At 44.2% G+C, this 27,221-nt stretch overlaps 1 protein-coding gene across 5 annotated transcripts in view; it reads left to right on the forward strand.

The window, feature by feature from the left end:
- TPP2 (tripeptidyl peptidase 2) overlaps positions 1-27,221 on the forward strand; it is a 79,948-nt gene that overhangs the window by 41,826 nt on the left and 10,901 nt on the right. For 3 of the 5 annotated variants that reach the window (XM_073664217.1, XM_073664221.1, XM_073664218.1), the window contains exons 20-24: positions 9,610-9,706; positions 11,205-11,342; positions 13,489-13,733; positions 14,309-14,387; positions 24,349-24,387. In XM_073664217.1, coding sequence (XP_073520318.1) covers positions 9,610-9,706; positions 11,205-11,342; positions 13,489-13,733; positions 14,309-14,387; positions 24,349-24,387 — 598 coding nt within the window. The remainder of the gene's footprint in view (positions 1-9,609; positions 9,707-11,204; positions 11,343-13,488; positions 13,734-14,308; positions 14,388-24,348; positions 24,388-27,221) is intronic. The other 2 variants (XM_073664219.1, XM_073664220.1) reach the window with 1 other exon arrangement.

Raw genomic sequence — 27,221 nt, forward strand, 5'->3', positions numbered from 1 at the left:
TAAACTTACTATAGAAAGACGTCACCACAAGAAGTGTAGCGTTAATGGGGGTTGTCCCACTACTAGGACAACCCATTCTTGAGCTAAATGTTTGGCCCAGATTAAATAAAAAAGCTTATACTCGCCTCCAGTGCTGGCTCTGTTCCAGCGGTGTCGGCACTCACGGTCCCGGGGCTCTTATTGAGTTATGACACGTGAGCCTGGCACCCAATCAGCGCTGGCATCATTGGCTCCACCTTTGGACAAATAGAACATCAAGAGGAAGTCAGGGCTGCGTCTGCTCTCTCACTTCCTCTTGATGATCGATTTGTCTGAAGGCGGGGCCAGTGACTCAAGCACTGATTGGGCACCAGACTCTCCTGTCATAACCACAGGAGAGCCTTAGGTACATGAGTGCTGACACTGCTGGAACAGCACCATCAAGGGAGGTGAGTATAAGCTTTTTATTTTATTGGGGCCAAGTGTGGGGTATGAGAAGAAGAGGTTCTCCAAGTAGTGGATAACTTCTTTAAAGGGAATCTGTCGCCAGCCTTTTGCTATGTAACCTGAGAGCAACATGATGTAGGACAGAGACCCAGATTACAGCGATGTATCACTTAGTTTAAAGAGTGCAGCAGTTGTGATAGAATCACGGTTTTCTCTGTTGCAGATTTGGTTGAGCTCAGAATATTGGGCCCTGTGTAACACCACATTGATTGTTCTCACAAAGCTGCTAATGTATATTAACAAAAGGCTGCTGATCATTGGTGGGGTGTGGCTGGACTAAGAGGCAGCTTGTCCTGTAGTGATGATCTCCTGCTGATAAAACACTGACTGAATCAGGGTCACTGCTCCTACATCATGCTGCTCTTAGGTTATATAGCAAAAACCTGCGGACACATTTCAGCAGCAGAATGGAAGGAAGGGAGACACAGACATTACTAGTGGGTAGGCGGAGCCCACACAGGATAGAACACCTCAGATTACAAAAAAGTGTTGACCGGCCCCTCCAGCTTGGGCTCCTCCTACTCCAGCTCTCCAGTCTAAAATTTGAGGTCGCAGAGGATAGTCGCTGCTGGAGCAGCTCCTCAGAAAATTTTTTTATTTTTATCGGACAGAGACTTGGACCCACCGTGGTCTAGAGGTCTCAGGGGTCTCAGCGCTGCTGGACCCCCACCCCTCCCCTGGCGGATCTGCATACCCTTTATGGTGGTCCCTGCAGAACCCTGCCGGCCCCGGGGGATGAGGGACGCTTCCCGGAGGAGACGCAAACCGCGCCATTGGGGTCCCTGCGCGCTCCGTCCTGGGGGGAAGCTAAGGGCCACAGCGCCACAAATCCCTGGGGGTCCCTGTGGCGCTCAGCTGGGTGAGTACTCAGCATTTGTAAATGTGTTTGAGTGCTTCAGCGGCTGCTGCGGCGGCCGCTGTTACATGTACCGTTGGTGACTGTGTGTTTTTCGTCCGCAGGTGGATCCCTGCAGGACATGTGAAGCGGGGCAGGAGCGGAGAGCGGAGGAGTCGTGCGCCTTTTTGAATGCCGGCGGGGGGCGTGGTTTCGCGCCTTCCCGGTCTTTTCGCGGGCAGGTAGCGCTCTGAGCGAGCGCTTTCTCCTGTCCCTCCCCTTCCGGCTTCTCTCTTCACTGACGGCCTCCTCCGGCTCCTCACTCTCCTCTCCTCCCGTCAGAACCGAAGGAACGCTGCACCGCGGCCAGCTGGGTGAGTCGCTTCTGCCTGTCAGGGCAGAAGCTTAACCTCCTCACCCCCACAGCGCAGGGCACCTTTCTGCGGCACAATTAGGTGGTAGACTGCGCTGCCCTGCAGCTGCTACCTCATATAGAGGTTTTTTTGTCTGGGACTCGCACACCTCTTTCATTTAGCAGAGGTTGTGGGGAGTCTGCTGCATTAACCCCCTGGTAGGCGGTTAACCCTTAATTGGGGGACAGCTGGGGTAGCTCTCCCTGTAAGAGCCTTAACCCTTCAGCGTTCGTTTCTTTCCTTTTAGAAGCCACACTGTCCTAGTTACTGACAGGCTTAAGCCTGCTATATACTGTGTGAGGGCATGTCAGATCAGAGTCCAGGAGGCGCGGTCCGTCTCCCAGGTCCGCTACAGGATCAGTCTCGCGTATCTGACTCGCAGGAGTCCTCGACGGCGTCAAGTGCAGCGCAGGTCGGGGGACTCAGTGATGTTAAAATGGAGGCTCTCACTTGTTCTATTGATAGCCTGTCTGACCTTCTAGGTCATTGGGTGTCAGCTAGATCCCAACTGTCTTCTCATGGCAGGAAGCGCCACAGGCCGGTACTGTCCTCCCCGCGCAGCGACTCAGATCTCTGATATGGAGGGTTCCCCTTCAAGCTCTGCTGGGGAGATGTCCGATTCGGATAAAGAGGATCGGCAGGGGCGCTCTGCCTCTCTTTTGGGCCGTGTGGATGCTTTTATTGGAGCTATGAGGGAGGCGTTACAGTTACCGGAGGAGGTAGCTAGACGCCCTGGTAAGTCGGCCCGGCTTTTTCAGGAGTCGCATAGGTCGCGGTCAACGTTACCATCTCTGGATGAACTTGATGGGGCGGTGGAGAAGGAACGCCTGTGTCCAGATAAGCTTTTTCAGGGGACACGGTTTTTTTGAGGCACTGTATCCGTGTTCTACGGAGTCGATTGCTAATTGGATTCCTTCTCCTGAAGTGGATGTCCCTTTATCCCAGCTTAGCAAAGCTTCATTACTTCCTGTTAAAGGGAAGGCGAGTCTGCAGGATCCGCTGGACAGAAAAACGGAGATGGCGGCTAAATCCATCTACGAGGCCGCGGGTCATGGATTCAGAGCGGCTTTAGGAGCCATGTGTGCTGGTGAAGCTTCCCTGAGGTGGTTGGACCGCCTACGGACGGCGTGGCAAGATGGATCCCCGCTATCCGAGGTAGAAGGGCTTTTCAAGCTGATGGCAGAGATGCAGTTCTGGATACTACGTCACTGCTGTCCAGGGCGCAATCCTCGGCTGTCAGTCAGAAGAGCACTGTGGCTTAAGCAGTGGACCGGAGACGCGGTTTCCATGCAAGGTTTGCTGTGTTTAGCTTACAAGGGTGGTCAGCTGTTTGGGTCTGACCTCACGGAACTGATTGCGAAGGCCAAGGCAAAAGAAACGGCTTTACCGCAGCGTAGAGCTGTGGCTTCTGCGTCTGGCAAGTCTAGTGCCGGTAGTAGTCGGCGGCCCTTTCGGCCCAGGGGACTGTTCGGTCAGCCCTTTTGGGGATCGGGTCGTCCCTCGTTTTCGGGAAAAAAGATCTCTCAGAAATCCCGCACTCCCTGGAAACAGAACTTCCGTCAAGACAAACGGGAAGCTGACAAAAAGCCCGCTAAGGCGGACTGACGCCAGGGTTTCACTCGAGGGTCCTCGAGTGGGGGGTCGCCTGCTCCAGTTCGAGTCGACTTGGGCGTCCCACGTTTCAGACGCCTGGGTGACGCGGGTTGTGTCGGCAGGCTATTTCATAGTTTCTTTCTCGACCCCCGGACAGATTTTGCCAATCTCGCATTCCGTCAGAGCCCGAGCTAGCTACCGCTCTACGGCGGGAGGTCGATTCCCTTCTGCAGAATGGTGTGGTGGTGCCGGTTCCGCCGGAGGATTGGGGAAGGGGGTTTTACTCCAACCTCTTTGTGGTCCCCAAAAAGGAGGACCAATTTCGCCCCATTCTGGATCTCAAAAAGTTGAATCTGCATGTCCGGACCCGGAAATTCCGCATGGAGTCGCTTCGCTCAGTTGTGGCGGCTCTGTCGCAGAACAATTTTTTTAGTGTCAATCGACATTCGCGACGCTTATTTGCATATTCCCATCGGAAGGGCTCACCAGCGCTTCCTACGTTTTGCCATAGGTCAGGACCATTACCAGTTTGTGGCCCTGCCATTCGGGTTGGCATCAGCGCCCAGCGTTTTTACAAAAATTCTGGCGCCTCTCATGGCGATCCTTCGAAGGCAGGGGGTGACAATTCTTCCCTATCTAGACGACCTTTTGATTGTGGCGTCCACAGAGGAGGAGGCGGTGAGGGCTCGCAATCTATCCCTTCAGCTCCTGGAGGACTTCGGATGGCTAATCAATTGGAAGAAGTCATCTCTGGAACCGTCGCAGTCAATCCTGTTTTTGGGGATGCACTTCGACACGGTACGGGCAGTGGTGTCCTTGCCTCCTGACAAGCAAGCAAGTCTTCGTCAACATGTACAGGTTATGAAGTCTTCGACAGCAATGTCCCTTCGAAGGTGTATGCGCCTTCTGGGTTTGATGGTGGCGTCAATGGAAGCGGTCCCGTTTGCTCAATTTCATTCCAGGGGTCTCCAAATGCTCATTCTGACCCGTTGGGATCGATCGCAGGCTTCGCTGGATCGCAGTGTCATCATCTCCCACAGGGTGCGAGAGTCTCTAGGATGGTGGTTACATCCAGAAGCGTTATCCCAGGGGAAGTCCTACCTCCTTCCGCGGTGGTCGGTCATAACCACCGATGCCAGTCTGACGGGCTGGGGGGGCGTCTGGAACGATCTCTGGGTTCAGGGAGTATGGTCGTCAGAAGAGTCTGTCCTGCCGATCAACCTCCTGGAGTTGAGGGCGATTTTCCTTTGCCTCCATCACTGGACGGTCCCTTTAAGCGGTCTGCCAGTCCGAGTGCAGACAGACAACGCGACGGCGGCCGCGTATATCAACCATCAAGGTGGGACAAGGAGCTCCAGGCTCATGATGGAGGTCTCTCGGATCATGGTATGGGCCGAAGCCAGGGTTCCAGCCATCTCTGCGATTCACATCCCAGGAGTCCAGAATATCACGGCGGACTTCCTCAGTCGCGAGAAGGTGGATCCCGGAGAATGGAGTCTTCATCCGGAAGTTTTTGCACTACTGTGCTACCGTTGGGGAACTCCCCAAGTGGATTTGATGGCATCCAGGTTCAACGCCAGGTTACCGACGTTCATGTCCAGGTACAAGGACCCGGAGGCTGTGGCGGTGGATGCTCTAGTGGCTCCGTGGGACCAATTCGAGCTGATCTATGTGTTTCCGCCAATATCCTTACTTCCTCTGGTGTTACGTCAGATCAAACTGGAGAGAGTCTCGGCTATGTTGGTGGCCCCAGATTGGCCAAGGAGGACGTGGTTCTCAACACTGGTGTCGCTTCTGGCAGTGCCTCCGCTTCCACTTCGCCCGGACCTGTTAACCCAGGGGCCCATTCGTCATCTGGACCTGAAGTCTCTGCGTTTGACGGCGTGGCTCTTGAGACCGAAATCTTGACCCGTCAAGGATTTTCAGCCGAAGTCCTTGCCACTCTGCGAGCGGCCAGAGGTCCTGCTACCACTAGGATTTATCACAAGACTTGGGAAGCCTTCTTCTCGTGGTGTTCCGGTTCTTCAAGGAACCCGAGGATTTTTTCCATTCCCAATTTGTTGGCCTTTTTGCAGTATGGGCTGGACAAGGGTTTGGCAGTTAGCACCCTGAAGGGTCAGGTTTCCGCTCTATCCTTGCTGTTTCGGAAGGCTATCGCCTCGCGTAGGGACGTACGTTCCTTTTTTCGCGGGGTAATCCGTCAATTTCCGCCGCGGAAGGCACTTGTGACTCCTTGGCGGCTCAATCTTGTATTGGAGGCTCTTCAACATGGGCCTTTTGAGCCTATGGACTCTGTTAGCCTTTCATTGTTTTCCTGGAAGGTTGCCTTCCTGGTGGCTGTCACCTCTTTGAGAAGGGTTTCTGAGTTGGCGGCTCTTTCTTGCTCGCCTCCTTTTCTGGAGTTTCACCCGGATCGTGTAGTGCTTCGCACACGGGGCGACTTTCTACCTAAGGTGGTGTCACAATTTCATGTTAACCAGGATATTGTGTTGCCCTCGCTCTGTCCAGAGCCGAGGAATGCGAAGGAACGGGCCTTGCACACTTTGGATTTGGTGCGGGCGTTAAAGTTCTATTTGTCTATTACTCAAGGTTTTCGGAAGTCGGACTCACTTTTTGTGATTCCAGCAGGTCGTCGTCGTGGTCAACGAGCTTCCAAGGACACTATAGCTCGATTTGATTCGGTCGGCCATTTTAGAAGCTTACCGATTTAAGGGCGAGCCTTGCCCAATTAAGATTCGAGCTCACTCCACGAGAGCTGTGGGTTCATCGTGGGCTTTTCATCAAGGGGCCTCGGCAGCTCAACTCTGCCGGGCGGCTACCTGGCGCTCCGTTCACACTTTTACAAAGTTTTATAAGGTGGACGTCAGTGCTTCCGCGGATGCGGCCTTAGGACGTAGGGTCCTGCAGGCGCCTGTAGTTTAGGTTATCTCCTTAACTTGTGTTTAGCGCTGGTTGCGCATTTATCTAAGTTGTTGGGAATCTGCCTTTCTTGTTTTTTCCCACCCTTAATTTCTGGACTGCTTTGGGACGTCCCACTAGTAATGTCTGTGTCTCCCTTCCATTCTGCTGCTGAAAGCCGGATTTTGGTAAGAACTTACCTGTAAAATCCTTTTCAGCGAAGGAAGGAAGGGAGACACAGCTCCCTCCCATGGCAGAAGTGTGTTGTTGTGTTTTCAGATGCGGCGAGACCCTTCTCTGATGGCGGTTATCTGGGCTGGGGTCGGCGCGCTAAGGCTCTGTTCCAGCATTGCCAGCTCATCGCAGTGGTCAGGTCCAGTGAGTAGTACCTGGGACTGTGTGGTTTTTTCTGTTATATGCATAACCTGTCTTCTTGCTTTTTTCTAACTTTTTCAGAAGGGGTTGTGTTGCTCCGCTGGTGTTAATTGCTCTTCCTTAGCTTGTGTACGGATTGGAGAGCTGGAGTAGGAGGAGCCCAAGCTGGAGGGGCCGGACAACACTTCTTTGTAATCTGAGGTGTTCTATCCGGTGTGGCTCCGCCTACCCACTAGTAATGTCTGTGTCTCCCTTCCTTCCTTCGCTGAAAAGGATTTTACAGGTAAGTTCTTACCAAAATCCGTCTTTTCTTTAAGCCCTTTTCTTAGAAATTTAAAATGCACGTATTTGGGATCGTAGCGACCTGAACTATAAAACAAACAGCAATCAAAACTGCAACTCACCCTGCCATTACTGAGCCCCCATACATCTGCGTCATCAAAAAAATAAAGGTAATGTCTCTCGCAGAACCTGGTGACATAGAAATATTATTTTTACAAAGTATATTTACTGTGAAAAAATAGTAAAACCTAAATAAAATACATGCAGTTAATTGTGGTGACCAACAGAAATGGTTAATTTGTCTTCTGTCACACAACTAATGTCGAAAAAAAAATAAACTGTTATAGGTGATGGCAAGAAGTGAAAATTGCAATTTTTTTTTTTTTTAATCTGCTGCACATAAAATTATTGAAGATGCCTTTAATGTTAAAATGGTTGCTGCACCCCTTAATAAATGCAGAATAGAAGTGTACAACCATCTATAGGGTATTGCTGTACTCGGCAGAAATGATCAAATTTTCGTTTTTTTTTTCTCCCAATTGCTCCTTGAAAAATATGAAAAGGTTTGAGGTTAATACCACATTTTAGTTGAAAACATTGCATTTTTTTTCTTTACTTCATATGAAGCACTTAGAGGTAACAAACTTCTTTTTTTGAACTCTATAAGGGGTGCACTTCTTATAATGGGGTGATTTGTGTAGGACTTTTAATATTTTGGTTCCTCAAAGGCACTTGAGAACTTATATAGACATAGGTCTAAGTGGCAGGTATGGACTCTGGAGATGTAAAAATTCTATTTATTCTATAAGGTACGCATTTTTAAAATTGTATAGTTTTGTGTGGGGGGTTTTAATATAAAGGTCCTTTTTGACATTTCAGGACTGAATTTAGCCCCTAAAAATTAGGAGAAAAAATAGAACCCCATAAGTGTTTTTTCTTTTTTGCAATTTCTTATAAATATGGAAATTCTTTTATATGTGGTTGTATACTACTGTTTGGGTGCAAAGCACTGCATAGAAGAGAAGAGCCATTCTGAACTCCAAATTTTGCAGATGAATCCTCAGTAGTGACCACTTCTTAGTTTATGTATTAAAAAAAAATTAAAAAAATTTTCAAGCATTTATTAAATGTTTTAGTGACTACTTTCACCCCAAAAGTGTCTTCAATAAATTAATATGCAGCAGATTGCAAAATGTGAAATTTTATTTATTTTTTAAGTAACATCTTTGTTCTGTGAGTCATTACAATTTACAAGATGCACCTCTTTTTTAAGCGTTTCCGCAGCGGCAAAAACGCTGCCGAAACGCGTAAAAAACGCATGGTAGAAGGTCTGCCATGTTCCCCAATGATAATCCGCATGTGCTGTGCACATGCTGCGGAAATTTCCGCTGCGGATTATCATTGCGAAAAAAAACGCAGCACTACCAATTATTTTGCGGAAGTGCTGCGTTTTCGCTGCCATTGACTTGCATTTGTACGCATGGATTCTGCATCACTGTATATGTAGATGCGCATTCCATGCGTTCTAATGTGCTGATGGTACCCGTCTCTAGAGGAGAGGAGACTCTCCTCCGGACCCAGGTACCATAGAAACTGTGAAAAAAAGAATAAAATAAAAAATAAATATTATACTTACCTTCTGATGGCCAGCAGTGTGCTTGTCTTAGCTTGCCGGCAGCTCGCGATGGACTGGAGGACCTGCGCTGACGTCATAGTCATGTGACGGGTCACGCGATGCTGATGTCGGCAGGTCCTTCAGTTCTGCCGACAAGGGAGAACGGAGGGAAGCAAGACACCGGGGGCCATCGGAAGGTAAGTATAGATTTATTTTTTATTTTTGCCATTCTTTCGGTCACACTATATAAATCCATGCCGTTTGCATGGATTTATATAGTGTGACCAAGTTGACAAGCACTTTCCAAGTGATGCTAAAATCGCTTGGAAAGCGCTTGTCACCCCGCATGCGGAAATGCATGTGAAGAACGCTTCACATCCGCATGTACAATCCGCATGCGTTTTTTCTGCCAGGGGAGATGCAGAAACGCTCAGGAAAAATCTGGAGCATTTCTGCATCGTGGGCACATAGCCTAACAGTATGTACGAAATAACCCAAAATGGTGCCTGGTTCTGAACTGGCTAAAAACAGCTTATATCCTTCCAGTGATAATGTTTGTGACTGCTAGTGGAGATGTGTCACATGGGCTGGAGGGCACAACAATGGCCGGCAGTAGCTTCACACCGAAGTTGTGTATATTGTGCGTTCTCAACAGGTTTTTGCCGTTTTTAAACGGCATCAATTTGCATAGGGGTACATATGTGTATGGTCACCACCCCTATGCAAATTGATGCTGTTTAAAAACTGCAAAAACCTGTTGAGAACGCACAATATACACAACTTCGGTGTGAAGCTACTGCCGGCCATTGTTGTGCCCTCCAGCCCATGTGACACATCTCCACTAGCAGTCACAAACATTATCACTGGAAGGATATAAGCTGTTTTTAGCCAGTTCAGAACCAGGCACCATTTTGGGTTATTTCGTACATACTGTTGTAAGAGTGGAATGTGAAATACACGCATTTTTATTTTCTTATTTCTAAAACCACAAGGGACGGATAAAAAACTCTTTTATTTTTTTTTATTTAACACTTTGCCTCCCCCCCCCCCCCCCACCAACCAACATAAGGTCATATATACAAAGCTCACTACATGTGTGTTGTATCATGCAGGCCTGTCAGTGCCAAGACAAGACCACTGGGTGCCCGTGATGTTTTGCCAAATAACCGCCAATTATATGAAATTGTTTTAACATATAACTTCCATCAGGTGAGTTTTAATACTTTGAAATACCTTTTTAGATCGTGTTTTGTTAACCTATAGACCGCTCTTCACAGCATTGCTGTAATACATATCCATTACAATAATGGGTTTTCCATGAGCATTTTTAGTCATCAGTTTTCTACACATGCGGCTCCTGGTGCTGTCAAGATATTACTGTTCAACAGGGGAAAAAACTGGAAGACAATAGCGCAAAATAGGGTCCTACCCGGATATAGGATATGAGAACGATGGGTGCAGGGATGTGCTCACCTGGCAGGTTTGTGTGCCACAACACCAAAGAAAGCTCCGTACAACAGCTGCTGCAGATCCAGGATACATGCAATGGAAGGAAAAAACCATGGAGGATGAATCTTTACCTGCCAAAGACACCATATGATGAACAAGGAGATCCAGGAGGCGATGTGATGAAAACTGAGGTTTCATTGGTCAACACGTTTCAAATTTCAGACTTCTTCATCAGGACAAAACCACACTGATATTACTGTTGGCATTTACAGCACCTGGACTGTGGACATATACCAAAAAGGAGCTTGTGTCATGGCTGTAAGGTTATTACAACATTCATGTGACGCCCCTTTATCATATGTCTGGCCCTACATGATAACTTCTTTTAGCGTAGTACAAATACACTTGGGCAGTCCAGTTGTCCCCAACCTTCCTTACCTTGAGAGCCACATTCAGTTCTGAGATATGGTCGCCAGTTACATGCAGTGCCCTGATTACTGGTGTACATACAGGCAAAGCTTCCACACTGAAAGCACCTTCTGCCCCCTCCCTTATAGGTGGTATACTTATATCCAGGGGTACCCACGCTACCCCCATTTGGGATTCTCTCACAAAGTACCCCCACCAATCTATTGCATCCAGCTTCCACACCTCTGAAACGAATAGGATGCCATCTCCAGATTACCATAATTATCCCCCTTCCCCACCAGTACATCCAGTACATGAGCATCCAGAAGTGCAGTACCATGCAGGGCAGCTCACAGGTCACCACCGGGCACATGCTCTTCATGGCTGTGTGCTAGACCTTGTGTGACAGCCAGGAGCCGCATGTTGGGCACTCCTGCACCAGAGGGAAACTGATGGCACAACTGATCCTGTAGTTTATTATTGTAACATTGTCATGTATGGCGGCATCGAGAAGTCTCCAGGAGTTGCACAGAAAAAATGTGAAACTCTTGGCCTTTCTCTGTCCCACTATAGACACCGGAGGGGTGCACATTGTATGCACATCAGTTGTTTCCAGCTCGGGCAAGATACTGGCCAGACATAAAGGATTTATGTGAATGAAATCATCCTCCTTTCTTTTTTTTAAACTTTTAATACCTGACAGACCAGGTAAATGACACAAGTAAAAAACAAAAGACAAAACTTTGCAACGTAAATATTCCAATGTTTTCATTGTATTTCTTTTATTTAAAGCTTTACTACGGAAAAAATATTCTGATCGTCGTCTTTTCTTTTTTTTCTTAATTGAAAGCCTAAATGTGGAGAAGTCACACCGAGCTGCCCCTTACTCTGTGAGCTGTTGTATGAATCCGAATATGATAGCCAGCTTTGGATTATTTATGACCAGAACAAAAGGCACATGGGCTCAGGAGATGCATACCCCCATCAGGTAGAGTATTCTCTTGAAATGACGTTTTTGTCCTCTAGAAGAAGACATTGAAGGTCTTGGCTACATCTGCAGAGGATTTCTGATCCTAAGATAAAAGCAAAATGAGAAAATACCCTGCAGTAAGTAAATAGTAATAGTGCATATAAATAACACTGGATAATTGATTAGGGAGCTACTTGTCATGGTGGGATGGCTTTTACGCTTTTATTATCAAAATAGTGTTAAAGTACTGTTATGTTATTTATATGCACTATTACTATTTACTTACTGCAGGGTATTTGCTCATTTTGTTTTCCTCTTCGGTTCCATTTGTTGGCCACTGTGTGAACGTGCACCTACACATTTCATGTAAACAACACATGTTCCCGCTCATTTCCTTGGTTTTGCATCGGATTTCTGTGACACTTGGATGTTACTTACTGTGGCCCCAAAAATTGTTTTGACTCTGTATTTGAGGAGCGCAACCATCCATTCCTCTAGTACATTTATGCGTATTGACAGGATATACCACTGATGTATAGTAGATGGGACCCGCATTTATTTACAGAGTATTGATACACGCCGTGATCAGTATTCATATACAAATGAATGAGCATTCTGATCCGAATACTCCAAAGACGACGTCACTCATCCGGGTCTCGTTTTTGGGAGAGATGGAGATTTCATTGGTGGAATCTGCATCTACTGTACCTTTCTGCCATATCATATAGGTGTATATGATATGAGCATACCATTTTAAGCTTATTGGTTGTATGAATGAGACGTTCTACTACTGTTTCAGTTCTTCACCAATTTTATTTTGCTTTCAGTGAATGAGAACATCAGCCTTGTCCATAGTTCACCCTGCCCTCAGCTAAGGCGTGGACAATATTGTATCCGGTGCAGACAAGGCCTTCTGAGCAGAGCCCAGAATCCAAACTAATAGAGAGATTTGTGCAGCTGCTGATGTTTAGCTTCAGCTCTGTTCACATAAATGTTATGCATCTGCATTTCTTTGCTCCATCATTCAAGTGGAACAACAAAACCGATGGAGACATTGGATCTGTCTCATGGTGAACACCAGCAGTGCCCATTGGACCCCATTGCTCTGTTAGGGTCCATCAGGTTTTCATCACGGTGTCCATCCAGTTGGAGCCTCCATTGTAGATATGAAAAGAGCCTTACCGAGCATTGCCTAGACTGGATACAACTTCACTTCCTATGGATTTGCAACATTTGGTCGGACTATTTTATTTATTTATTTTTTTTTTTTAATTTCCAGTTCTAGCACAATTTGCTTATTATATTAAAAGGGGTTGTCTGGCCTTAAGGTACAAGTCTGCAGTTGCTCAATGTGACTGCACACTTATGAATCGTTACATCGTGGGCACTGCGCGCTTTGGGGATTCTCCAGAAGTCGGAGTGGCTGGCAGTCATGTGACTGCAAGCATGCAATTTGCATTCTTCTGGCCACATTCCAACTAGACTGGTTCCACCTCGCTCAATACCCTTATGTTGAGCAAGACCGTGCAAGTCTAGTCGGCACATATGCAAATCACATTCTTGTGGTCATGCGTCCACTGCCTTGAACACCGGAAAATCCTCACAGCGCGCAGTGCGAGCGCTGTGAGGATTCGCAACTCTGCAGTCACATAGAATGACTACAGACTTGTAGCCTCAGGCTGGACAACCCCTTAAATTTGTAATGGTAACTTGATTTTCCATCAAATTTTGGTTAAATCTGTTGTCCAAAACATGAAAATCTTTTCTTAAATGCTACAGTGCCCCCCTAAAAAACATATCCTCTCCTCCCAGCACTCGCGTGGCATCGCTTAGCTGTAGCGCTCATGTGACAGAAGTGTCATGTGAGAGCCAACCTTCCTGCCATGGCGCCAGTGCAGTAGGGGTATGTGTCTTTAATTTTTTTTTTAGAGGGTGCTGAAGCCTTTAGGAGGGGCTTGTCCCGTAGCGGACACCCCATTGAAGATATTTAATGTGAATTTAACTTACAAGCTATGATTGTAACTTGTGAAGATATCATGGGATCCCAGTCCACGTGGTTGTGGTGAGGTGAGGACAGCCGTCCACCGCCAGCATGTCGCCGTGATGCATTGTGGTATTGTGTTGTCTCAGAGATTAATGTCTTTTATTGTTTTTTTCCTTTCAGTACTCTGTGAAGCTTGAAAAGGGAGATTATACTATAAGGATGCAGGTTCGTCATGAGCAATTAAATGAGCTGGAACGTTTGAAGGACCTTCCCTTTGTGATTTCTCACAGGATGGCCAACACATTGAGTCTAGATATATATGAAAGTCACAGCATGGCCCTCGTAGGGAAGAAAAAGGCAAACACTATAACCTTGGCTCCAAAGCACAGCCAGCCTTTCTTTATTACAATGCTACCTGATGATAAGTAAGTAACTAGTGCAAACACTCGACCTACTTTCATATTCCGAATTATTGTTTGGGTATGTGGAGAAAATGTCTGCGCCCGGTCCAAAGTTGAAGGTAGATTTAAAGAGCTATTCCCATATGGAACACCCATGGTATATTCACTGTGTATACTGTAATTGTCTAATAAGACCTGCACAGGATCTCGGATGGGGCTCTCACTTCACTGGGAAAGGATAAGGGAAAGAACATCCCCTGCTTTCTTAACCCCAGGGGTTGGCTGCACTGGATGTGATAAGATTTTTTTTCCTATATAATATGGTAATTTTATTCTGCAAATTACTGAGTAAGATCTCGGGTTGTCATACAGGTTGTGGTCAGTATTTAGCTTTGTCACTGAAAGTATTCCTTGAATTTGCTGATCATTAATTTTGCCAATCTAAAGAGCTAAACTTATTTCCGTGCCTCTAGGTATTGTGTTTTATATTGTGCGCTCTTTTACGTCATGGTTAGCCTTGTTTAAAAGAAGCCAAAAAATGTATTTGGTATTTCCAATTCTTTTGAGAACCACTGTCATTCTATGAATTTGTTTAACAGAATACCCAAGGGCGCTGGTCCAGGCTGCTATCTAAGTGGCACGCTGACACTGTCTAAGACAGAACTGGGCAAGAAAGCTGTAAGTATTTTGTATCTTTTTTTTTTTTTTAATACCTCCCAGATGTTCAGTCACTTGCTTTTAGCTTACTTTGCACATCATATAATATTGCCCTTATGAAAAATGTATTTTTTTCCTTTGTTAAATATAACAATGCCAGCTTTGCTGTTTTCATCCATTTATCTTTGCATAGTTAAATGGTTAGTATGTTTTGGACTCAAAGACTTTGGCTTCAAAGCAGCTATGCCCAATATTACAATAATACCGATTTTATGTAGTAATCACAGCACTTTTAGTAATAATGTTGGAGAGTAATACAGTACCATCCTGGCAATAATGTAAGACACCAGTACGGGTTAGTTGTGACCCAATCTGCAGTTGTGTATTTAGTAACTTTAAAGGGTTCGCCTTATCGTGGAAATCCTCATTTAAACCGCAGCTGCCACACACCACCAAAGAGCAGATGACGCTTTGGAGAAGGTGTGGATAGCCAGGGATTTCACTCTTACCAAATATTGCTGAAAAATGTAGTATAACATGGCAGCCATTTAGGCGATGTGCTGTTCATGTAATAATCAGATGGCTAAGTGCACCAAAACGTGAGGCATTCTCAGACTGGCTCTGTTCTGGCTCCTAGGAAGTCCCAAGCAAGTGACTCCCCTCTGATATCTGTTACTCAGTAGGACTTAGCAAGGGGTTGTCCTAATGGCAAAGGAAGCATGCTATCATTCCATTGACCCCGTGGATTGATAAATACAAGATGTAATTTCTGCATTAAATCTACGGAGTCTTAAAAATATCCTGTACCGCTGAAATTCTTCTGTGACCTTCATCTTAAAGAGAATCTTTCGACAGTTTTTTTTTCCACCTAATCTGAGAGCAGCTGCATGGTGTAGGGGTAGAGACCCAGATTTCAGCGATGTCACTGGACTGCTCAGTATAGTATTTATAAAATTAGTGTTTCATCAGCAGGAGATTATCACTAGAGGACTAGTAAACCTGCTGCCGTGAAGTCCTCCATATTCATGAGCTCTTTGTAACCCCACCCCCACCACTGATTGGCAGCTGTGTACACTGTGCGTAGGTAGAAACTGGTGTGGACGGGGTTACACAGAGCTCAGCATTCAGAGAACTGCTACATCTGCAACGGATGAAACACTAAAACCGCCGCAAGCAGCCCAGTAACTGATACATTGCTACCCTGAGAAAAGCATGATGTAGGGACAGAGACCCCCAATTCCAGCAAAGACTTGGCGACACTCTCTCCCTTTAAATTTAATACGTAGTTGTACAGCATTTTTCCTCTCCCAGAACTCTCCACATTTCTTATGTCAAATTTAGGATTGTACTACTGCACCAGTGTCATTTGTGATAGCCAATAGATTAACCTAACAAGATTCAAACCATCAAAGATGTAATAATTTGAAAAAATATACTGCCCTTGGTCCTTAGCGTAACCCCACATCATTGTGAATTTATGGTGGGAGGTTAAAGCTCCTGCAGTCTAGCAGGAGCAGGGTTGACTCGGTGAGCTCTATGCAGCAAATAGAAGTTTCGACAACCCCTGGTAGGACATGGTAGTCCCCATACTACTAGGTCTCTCCCCAGCATAGCAGAGCTGCTGGGTCACCTAGATCAGGGTTCCCCAACTCCAGTCCTCAAGGCCCACCAACAGATAATGTTTTCAGGATTTCCTTAGTATTACACAGGTGATGGAATTATTGCCTGTGCAGGTGATGGAATTACTGCCTGTGCAATACTAAGGAAATCCTGAAAACATGACCTGTTGGTGGGCCTTGAGGACTGGAGTTGGGGAACCCTGACCTAGATCATCTTTGCCTGTGACTATAAGGAGCTGTTGTTCCCTGTAACTTGGGCTCCTTTGGACATTGAAGCTACAGTAAAACAAGAATCATAAAAAAAAAAATGTTCCCCAGAGATCATTTGGTGATCCTTGGGGAGAAATTGGTGTAAAAAATGTATAGTGCAGGCTTCCTAAAATTGCCTATTGTGAAGTCATTACATCAAGTGATGGATTGTTTCCTGGTCTTTGGCTCAGTTTGCATTTACCTGCAAATGCACATGTGTTTTTTTTAATAGATTAGAAGAAGCAAGTCTAAATGAATTCTCTCACAATGGCTAAGTCACTCGATGCAGTTTACTGAAATGAAAATAAAAAATACATGGAAACGAATTTAAACACATGCAAGATGGCAAAAGACCTACAATAAATCATCAGTAGCTAACCGGTCAATATACTTGTATTATACTCCGCCTTCATGCTTACAACTGGGGAACTCAGGCTCTGGGACAAAAGCAGACCGCATCCTGCAGTTTTTTATTTTTTTTAGTGCACATAGGACTTGCGTTGCCGAGAATAATGGAAGCCTGTTTACACAGGACTGTGGCCTGTCCAGGAAAGATCTTCTGGACAAACGAAAAGATCATTTCACCTGATGAACGAGCATTTTACTTGTTCGTCAGGTGATCGGTAGCCTACTTAGATTGCAAAATTATTGCGCAGTGCAAAATGCACCTGAAGAGTATTGGAGTAGAAGAACTATTTTAAACTTTTCAATACACGCAGAAGTGCTATGAGGACATAATATTTAGCTCAATAAACAATAATAAATGCAATAGCATAGGCCAAAAAAGTGTGCATTAGGCTGTGTGCCCACAATGCGTTTTTTAAGCGTTTCCGCAGCGGCAAAAACGCTGCAGAAACACTTAAAAAACGCATGGTAGAAGGCCTGCCATGTTCCCCAATGATAATCCGCATGTGCTGTGCACATGCTGCGGAAATTTCCGCTGCGGATTATCATTGCACCAATTATTTTGTGAAAGTGCTGCGTTTTTGCCGCCATTGACTTGCTTTAGAACACATGCATTCCGCTTCACTAGATAAGGACATGCGGAATGCACGCGTTCCAATGTGCGGATGATACCCAGGTCTAGAGGACAGGAGACTCCTCCAGACCCGGGTACCATAGAAACTGTGAAAAAAAGAAAAAAAATAAAGATTATATTTACCTTGACGGCCCCCGCTGCACTCGTCCTTTTCATGCCGGCAAATCGCGATGGACTGAGGGACCTGCGCTGACGTCATAGTCATGTGGCAGGCCGGTCCTTCAGTGTACCGCTGCCGGCAGCCAGAACGGAGCTAAGCAAGACACCAGGGGCCATCAGAGGGTAAGTATATATTTATTTTTTACCATTCTTTCGGTCACACTATATAAATCCATGCCGGTTGCATGGATTTATATAGTGTGACCAAGTTGACAAGCACTTTCCAAGTGATGCTAAAATCGCTTGGAAAGCGCTTGATAACCCGCATGCGGAAATGCATGTGAAGAACGCTTCACTTCCGCTTGTCCCTGGCAGAAAAAGCGCATGTACAATCCGCATGTACAATCCGCATGCGTTTTTTCTGCCAGGGAGATTCAGAAACGCTCAGGAAAACATCCGGAGCATTTCTGCATCGTGGGCACATAGCGTTAATAAAACACAAGTACATTTTTTGATACATTTTTCAAAGTCACCAATTGGTTTCATTGTGCTGTCAATATTTTATTTTAATCAATATTTACAACTTTTAGTTGACTTTTGGTGCTGTCTGGAGCTTGCTGCACTATCCTATTCGCTCAAAGAAGCATGAAGCAGGGATATATCAGGATACTTTTTATAACCTGTTTCAAAATGGAGCATAACAAAATCATCATTTTGGCTCTGTGCTATAAAATTTAAGCAGTGACCCCTGTGTGAACTGACCCTTACTCCAGTTAATATTTCCACACTTGTGTGTTCTATAATATCTTCAGTACTTACTTAGTGTGAACACCCCCGGGTGTCTGTACCTGTGGACTCTGATCACATGTCCTTCTATGTGTTATGTTACTGCCTGCTTATGATTGGTCAGTGTCATATTCCCCAGTGAAATGAAAACTATCTAATAACACCCACTTGAACTTAACTAAAGTTACCTCATTAGGTGCCTAGTATTTCATCGCTAATATCTCTACAAAAAGGTGAAATTAAAAAAAATGTTATTCCTCTCAGCAGCCACTATTACATGATGTTTCCAGTTTAACATGAAACATTTGATGACAGGTCCTTTAAATAGACCTGAAGAGGCTGATATTTCCTTTGCCAGTATAATCCCTTTTGAAAGGATTGCTATTATGCTCATTTTCATTTTGGGATTCAGACATGGATTTAAGGCAAGTACTCCAGTCTCATCAGATCTGAGAGATCTTTTTTAAAGGGTTTCTCCATTTGTTAAATGGCTGCCATTGTAAATTATTTTTCAAAACCAGCAACTTTGCATTTAACCTCTTATTTAAAATCCTTTCTGTTCTTAAGAACAGAGGGGATTTTTTAATTTTATAGTTTACTGCTCATTGCTTACACTGCAGGTGTGGCCAGTATTTTATCAGAGGTGGCGGGTATCTTAGACCAGGAGCGTGTGTAAGTGCTTCTATGGAGCTGGCCATATTGCTGTATTCTTCCAGCTTCATTGCTGCAAAGAACAAAGCTGCCTCTAACTGCTTCTGAGAGGGCACACAGTTGGGGCTATAGGACTAGCTGCACAACCATGCCATCAGCCCGAACTGTTGATCTTCCTGAGTGCACCGCCCAAGTCAAGCAGAGTTCTCCACTTTAGGATATATAGGTCATTGCTATTTTAGTAATTTAGTCTTCTATCTTATTTTACTCTATTTATATTTTATTATAAAAATCAGATTTATATTTTACATTCCTTTTTTTTCCATATTGGTATGGAATCACTCAAATTAAAAAAAATGCCATCTTTACATATGCTACTGGTGCTTTTCCAGACGTTAGTTTCCTGTGGTAAGTAACAATGAGACTACTGTATGTAGTTTGCACTGTGAATTCAGGTGACACATCCACTGTAATCATTTATCTTGCTTAAAGGGAATCTGTCTCCACATTTGACCTATCTAAACTATTAATATGGCCATTCAGGTTATATAGACTAATGAAAAAAGTCCTACCTGTATGCCTCATATCAGATGCCTTGTTGTTGAGAATTCCTCTTTTATCACTTTATATAAATGATCTCTTCCAGGCTCTGAGGAGGACACTGCCTGGAAGATGACTCTGCCTCCAGAGATTATTACATGAAGGGGCAGTTACCAGTGTGAGACAAGTAACTAACACAGAACAGCAGAAATGAACTTTGTCTTCTTGCAAACACAATTTGCAGCTCTCTGAGCTCTGCTTTATGGTAACAATATTGCAGCCCTGTCTGCCTGTGCAGATGTGTCAGGTATAATCACACACAGCTCTGCAGTGAGATCAGGAGAGCAGAGAGCGGCCATTACACATCACACTGGTAGCCATTACACATCACACTGGTAGCCATTACACATCACACTGGTAGCCATTACACATCACACTGGTAACTCCTCCTTCATGAAACATAACGCTGCCTCCAGAGATTATCTTCCAGACATCTTCCTGCTCAGGGCTTGGAAAATGTCATTTATATAAAGTGATAAAAGATGATTTATCCACAACACATCTGATCTGAGACGTACATGTAGGACTTTTTTCAGCATTCTATAGCTTGTATGCCCATATTAATAGCTTAGGCCAAATGTGGTGACAGATTCCCTTTAAGCAGAAACCCTAAAAACAACCTGTCGGGAAGCTGGGCATCAGTTCATATTAATGCAAATTAGGTCAAACCTTCAGATTATTGGTGGGCCTGCTGACTATCCAGTGTGTATTGGGTCTCCAGACTCTTCTTGATTCTTTTGTTCTTGGGATAGATAAGCAACTACTAGACATGTCTGATAGCAGCTTACTCCACTCTTCTTATTAAACCCCTACATGATCTGCTGAATCCAGCGTTCTTGTGTATAGGGGGAGGGGGAGAATGGCTTTATTAATTTGGCTAACAGCTGTCAAATGATGCCACCTGCCCTCCACTGCAGGATACATAGTATACAGTGCACTATGCACAGAATGAATGGAGCCAGTCTGCCACCTAATTGTAAACGACTTTCTAAATGAATAAACCTTAAAGAGAAGCTATCGGAGAATGATTTATTATATAAATCGTTTTTTTGTAATATATATCTCCCTGTGTAACTGAACATGTATGGCCACTTTGAACAACTGTAATGGCCAATTAAGATGGCTAAGTCTGCAGAATAATTGTTCACCAAACATTCATTCTTTTAAAGGGAACCTGTCATGTCAAAAAATACTATTATCTGCAGATACGGGGTTAATCTACAGGTTGATTTGCATTCTAAAGCCGTGCGACAGCCCCATTGAAAGCCCGACTACCAGGAGGAAATCAACTTTATACCTCCTGGGAGCCTTTGCTTTCAGTCATAGAGGTGCGGCTTCAGTCACCGCTCAGTACATGGTGAGAGGCGGCTGTAACTGCTCCCCGGTACTGACTGACTGACAGCCAGCTCTGTACTGATGCACTGCCAACCTGGTGCATGTACTGAGCCGCTCCTGAAGACTGAAAGCCAGAGGCTGCCAGGAGGAATAAAATTAATTTCCTCCTGGCAGCAGGGCTTTGTGTGGTGGCTGCACAGCTTCAGAACGCTTTTAACCTGCCAATTGATTTTTAACATGACCGGCTTCCTTTGAAGTTGTAGACCTGTAGTTGTGTTTGTATAATCCACCTAATGTTGGAAAGTGAAGATGAGTGAATCAATTCACAGGACCCTGGTCCAGCGGGAACATTGGTATTCCGAGGATGCAAGTATGTAGGAGGCGGCCATGGAATACTGTCCTACTAATAAAACAAGCCCATTATAGCTATCAAATTGCTGCTGGAGACTGTCCGCATGTACTGCACAGAAAGCTGCTGTCCTCCTTTCTGTGATAGCCTTATAGTTGTATCCTGTTGTAGTGCTTCTCTTTAGGAATATCTCCATGTACAGTATTTCCTCAATGAAGGCTCTTTCTGCCTCTTGACACTTTTATCCCTTTATGCCGTTTGGTTTATAATTTACCATTGTACCTGGATTCATCCCGGTGACTTTCCCATATTTGGTGCCTCTAGCACAGTGGTCCCCTTGAGGTGCACAGATATCTCTAGAACAGTCCATGCACAGCTGGAGAGCCGCATTCCGAGAAGCCCACGTGTCTCCTGTACATGTTGTACCCTCAGAGTATCAGTATCTGGTTACATAGCCTGACTTGTATCCACTTTAAATCCGCTTTACCAAGTGGATATCCACATGAAGCAGATTTATTAATGTATTTGTAGCACTATAGTTCTGAAGACCTTGTTCCAGTTATTTCAGCCCGTTCTGGTTAAGCGGCTGAGGCATTTGTTTCCATTTTCCATCACTTTTCTGCTTTGAGAAGCTGTAGCTAATAATGCCAGGTCCCACCATTGTGCAAGTTTTCTCTATAGAGCATTTTATCTCATCTGTATAATACAGTGGTCCAGGCATAATGAATTTCCTCCTTCGTCATCTCTTACTTTCTAATCCTCACACATGAACTGTTAGCCTAAATGCCCACGATGCAGAAATGCTGCATATTTTTTCTGCATCTCCCTGGCAGCAAAAAAGCATGCAGATTTTACATGTGTTTTTCCTGCCAGGTAGAAGCGTTTGTCAAGCGTTTTTGCATGCAGGTTGTCAAGCGCTTTTCCAAGCGATTTTAGCATCACTTGGAAAAGTGCTTGACAACTTGGTCACACTATATATATAAATCCATGCAACCAGCATGGATTTATATAGTGTGACCAAGTAATAGTTAAAAAAATAAATAAATAAATAAATAAAAAAAATGGTAAAAAAAAATAAAGATTATACTTACCTTCCAATAGCCCCTGGTATTTTCTCTGCTCCGTCTGGTCTGTTGTATCGGTTACGGTGGGGTGAAAGGACCTGCGGTGATGTCATTGAGTCATGTGACAGGTCACGCGACTGCCAACGTCAACGGTCGTGTGACCTGTCACATGACTAAATGACATCACCGCAGGTCCTTTCACCCCACCGCAACCGATACAACAGACCAGGCGGAGCAGAGAAAATACCAGGGGCCATTGGAAGGTAAGTATAATCTTTATTTTTTATTTTAAATTCTTTTTTTTATAGGTTCTATGGTACCCAGGTCTGGATGAGAGTCTCCTCTTCTCCAAACCCAGGTACCATCCGCACATAAAATCACATAATATCCGTGTGTGCAAATGTGCTGACATGGATAATGTGCGTTTCAATGCAAGTCAATGACGGCGATTACGCTGCGTATCCGCAAAATTAATGGACATGCTGCGGATTTTTCTGCAATGATAATCCGCAGCGGAAATTTCCGCAGCATGTGTACAGCACATGCGGATTATCATTGGGGCACGTATTACCAAGCGTTTTGTAAGCGTTTTCGCTGCGGAAATTCCGCGGCAAAACGCTTGAAAAACGCATAGTGGGCACGCAGCCTTATTCTGCATGGCATGATGCCACCTGCCCTCCACTGCAGGATACATAGTATACAGTGCACTATGCACAGAATGAATGGAGCCAGTCTGCCACCTAATTGTGAACTACTTTCTAAATGAATAAACCTTAAAGAGAAGCTTTCTGAGAATGATTTATTTATATAAATCGGGTTTTTGTGTCACATTTATTTTTTGCCAGTTTTTTTACCGATCTCACAATCTGAATTAAAAAAAAAGAAATCTTTCGATTGTCACACTGGCCAGTGGGGCTTTGTTAGACTTCAAGTTTCAGAAAACTACACATGTACATGGCCGCAATGATCAGACTCTGACCTTATCTTTTGTATTGAAGCACCTAATGAGCATGTGCAAAGGTCATTGTGAAGGGAGGAGCAGGGTCAGCTGGGACATCACCTACTATGATTGCTGGATCCTGTCTTATCAGCTGTGTATAGAGGTGTTTTCTGTCACTGTAATCCTGATTTTGATAAGAAAGAAATATGAGTTTAAAATTAGCCCTAGTAGACAGTGTGAAGATCACTTTTATTAATTACTTGTATCACAAATACCTGATTTATACAGTAATTTTCTTACGATGGCTTCTCTTTAAGTTACATATTCAATGTCTATGATGGATCATGTCAAACGCATTTTCCAATTATATCCAGATATACCACATTTATTGAGTGCTAGCCAAATAGCATTGTGCTTGTTATTAGTCTGTAAATCTCACAAACTGTTATAGAAAGAATTCTACTTGGCTCTTTGAGGATTCTTGGGTGTAATCCATCTGCTCCTGATTCTTTGATCACATTTAGGCTATCAATGATAATTTTGCATTTATTGCCAGCCATAAAGAACAATTATTTCTAAAAAGACTTGTCAGTGACCATGCACAATCTGTAACATAGTCAGTGAGCTACAATGTGTGATTTAATACTGGTGTCTTTTAATGTGGCACCAGGACCCACATGTTCCTGTTACTTCTGCGCCTCCTACTGCTACGCCCATGTGCAGATCTTACATTGTCAAGATTGGCAGTGAGCCGATAGACAAAAATGGTGAAATCCTCTTATGTTTTGTCTCTACACACCAATATTGGTATTAATAACTGGTTTGGTCCTTGGGGTACAATAATGCTGACTGTTAAAGCAAGAAAATATTGCTTAGTTGTAAATAATAGGAAACTTCTTCTCTCTTATATATGGGTGCTAAAACAGAATGCAGGAATATATTTTATGACCAAAAAGTTAAGGCTTGGTGTTTTTCTTTTTGTTAGCTACTTACGATCATGGTGGCTCATTCGGGCAGGACATATTGATGGGGTCCAGCTGAGTATGAATGGCGGGACCACTTAAGCTTGAAAATAATGTGGGCTCCAACCACATTGTCCCCATCATTCTGACTTTTGTTGTATGTAGACATTAAACTGTCAAGTATTAAGGATAGCAGATCTTGCACCTCAAAGTTTTTATTAAGAAGTGAGGGTTTTTCCGTTCCTTGAAGAGTGCATGTATTCTTACAGTATGTTGTTCTAACTCCCAGGGGCAGTCTGCAGCAAAACGACAAGGAAAATATAAAAAGGTACTGATGTTGGTTCCTCTAACTTCATGATGATGCATATACTGTTAATCTGGAACTGTTGGACAGCAGATGTGTAGGACAGATATGTTTCCATCTTCTATTATATGATTGTTTTCTGAAGTTATCCCCAATGCCATATGCCCTCTCCTTGTAACCTTTTCCCACTTTCCTGGTAATCAGGCTAGGATTAGCTGGCATTCAGACATGCTTTATAAATCTTCTCTAAATATGAAAAACTCCCTTGATAACTTTGTTTTGTCTATTGATCATTTTATTATCTGTCGCTTGTTTCTCTACACTGAGTAATCCCTTATCAGTCACATCAGCTGAAAAGGGAAATAGCGGTTAATGCCATCCTGTCTTTGACTAGAGATGTGTGAGAGGTTTGGGTGAGTTGTGACATATGAGGAGCCGGCACCTTCACTACCCCTTGTTGTTTTTATGGGGCTTTGTTACATATGCCCCTAAATTCCATGTTTACACATAAGGATAAGTGCATATGGCCTAGATCACACACTGATACAGGTCAGACGAAAGACATTTACTTGTCTTGCTCCTTAAAAGGGTTTTCCCACATCAAAAGTTGATTTTAATCAATAGATCTTGGAATAATAATACTTTCCACAATTGGATGTGTTTAAATAAAATGTTCCTGTGCTGAGATAATCTTATAAATGTTCCCCTGCTGTGTACTGTGTAATGGCTGCAGCTCCTGGGCAGGGGAGGAAGCAAAAGAGTATACAGACATTACAGCACTGGATCACAGCTGATTCTTTCTGTGAGGCAAAACATTTTTCTGCCTGTTTTTAAACAATGAAAGCAACATTTGCAATCCCATACTGTAATGTCTGTATACACCCCCCTTCTTCCCCTGCCCAGGAGCTGTGGTATGATCAGACCATGTCCCTGCACGGTCAGACACAGCCATTACACAGTACACAGCAGGGGAACATTTATAAGATCATCTCAGCACAGGAACATTATATTTAATCACATCCAATTGTGGAAATTATTATTATTCCAAGATCTATTGATTAAAATGAACTTTTGTTTGTGGGAAAACCTCTTTAAGTGCTGAATGTACACATAGCTATAGTGTTGTAAGGGTTAGTTTTCTCCTTGTTTAGAGCAAGACTTCTAGGCCATACAATGCTTTACTAACTTGTGTGGCAAGACCCTTTCAAAGGATTGATAGTGACTTTTAGGATTGTTACTTCCAATAGGTGGCAGTAGATCTCCTGTCTTTTTTTTTTTCTTTCTTTCTTTCTTTCTTTCCCCCTTAGAGCTCTTTTTTAAAGGGAATCTGTCACCAAGTTTTTGCTACTGGATTTTGGAGCAGCATAAGTAAAGGCAAAGACCATGATACCATCAATGTGTCGCTTATTGGGATGTTCAGTGTAGTTTGTATAAAATTGATTTATCAGCAGGAAATGAACACTACAGGACTACTTGGTCTGCTGCTAAGTAGTCCACGAAGGCTGCCAATCACTGGTGGGATAGGGTTATACAGAGTTCAGCATTCAGAAAACTGGTAGATTTGCAGCAGAAAAAACTGTTTTAAATGAAAGCTGCAACAAGCAGCCTAGTAGGTGACACATCGCTGGAATCGGGCCCTCTGCCCCTACATTATCCTGCTCTTAGATGGGGTAGCAAAAATCTGGTGACTGATTCCCTTTAAAGGCTTCCCACCGAGCCTACCCAGTTCTCCTGCTTTGCACTAATGCAGGGCAAACACCCCAAAACATGTCTGCAAGTGGTGTTTCTGGTATGGTTTCTAATCCTAAGTCATGTGGCAAGGCTCTTTTTAAGGGTGGATTTTGATGTTTAGGGTTGCTCCTTAAAGTTCCTGTTCGCTTTCTTTGTTACGTTATACTATTGTAGGCAGTGCTGTGCTTTACTAAAGAGAACCAGTTGGCATGTTTTTACATGTGGAAGTAGTGGTATCACTGTGTAGGCGCTGATTACCCAGTAGAAATGATCCCTTTTTTCTGTACGATCCTATGTACCAGTCATGAGAAATGTAAACTAGAAGCCATATGCAAATCAGGTTGGAAGTACAAAGCACACAGACATGCTCAGCTTGAATTGCATATGACTTGTATAGTAATTTTCTCATTGGCACATTTCTAAATAAAGCAGTGCCATAGCTGTGTAATCGCTATTCCACCCCTCACACCCCCACAATAGAAATGGTGCATGAGAGGTCTAGCATAGAAATGAGATGTGAATCAGGCTGGAAAAGCACTTTGTGCATCATTGGTGCAGGTCCGCCTGCTCCAAGTGCTATGACTGCGCCCACTGCATGTCTGGACTCATTATTTGGCTTGTACACTACATTTGGTACATCAGATCTCTAGGAAAAAGGATTTATTTTTTTTAATTAGAGGACAAGCGCTTAAACAGCCATACCACTATTTCCCTAAATAAAAACCTACTGACAGGTTCCCCTTAAGGATCCTGATATTTCCGTGCATAAACTCTGGCAGTTCTGCTTCCATCATGGAGTACGATCTGAGCACATTTTATACTGTGTAGTTCCGTCAGATTACTTTTCCTCTTTGTGTGATCTCGTTGTGATGATGCAGCCATAAGGCCATAGTGTTTGGTTGTAGCTTCTATACGATGGCTGTAAGACTGTCAGCACCGTATCGCTCCGGTGGTTTTGCTCTCTGCCTGTATACCAGATTTCTGTCTGATACTTTGACCCCAGTTTGGATTTATCATCTCTCCAGAGCTGTGCCTATAGTGTAGGAAATGAAGGCGTACCATCGTTGTATCAGCACACACTCCCTTTTAGGTTTGTGATTCTGGATACAATATAGTGAGCTGCTTTA

This window comes from Phyllobates terribilis, unplaced genomic scaffold, assembly GCF_046119375.1.
Source record: "Phyllobates terribilis strain yellow unplaced genomic scaffold, ASM4611937v1 Scaffold_2__4_contigs__length_985480577, whole genome shotgun sequence".
Lineage (NCBI taxonomy): Eukaryota > Metazoa > Chordata > Amphibia > Anura > Dendrobatidae > Phyllobates > Phyllobates terribilis.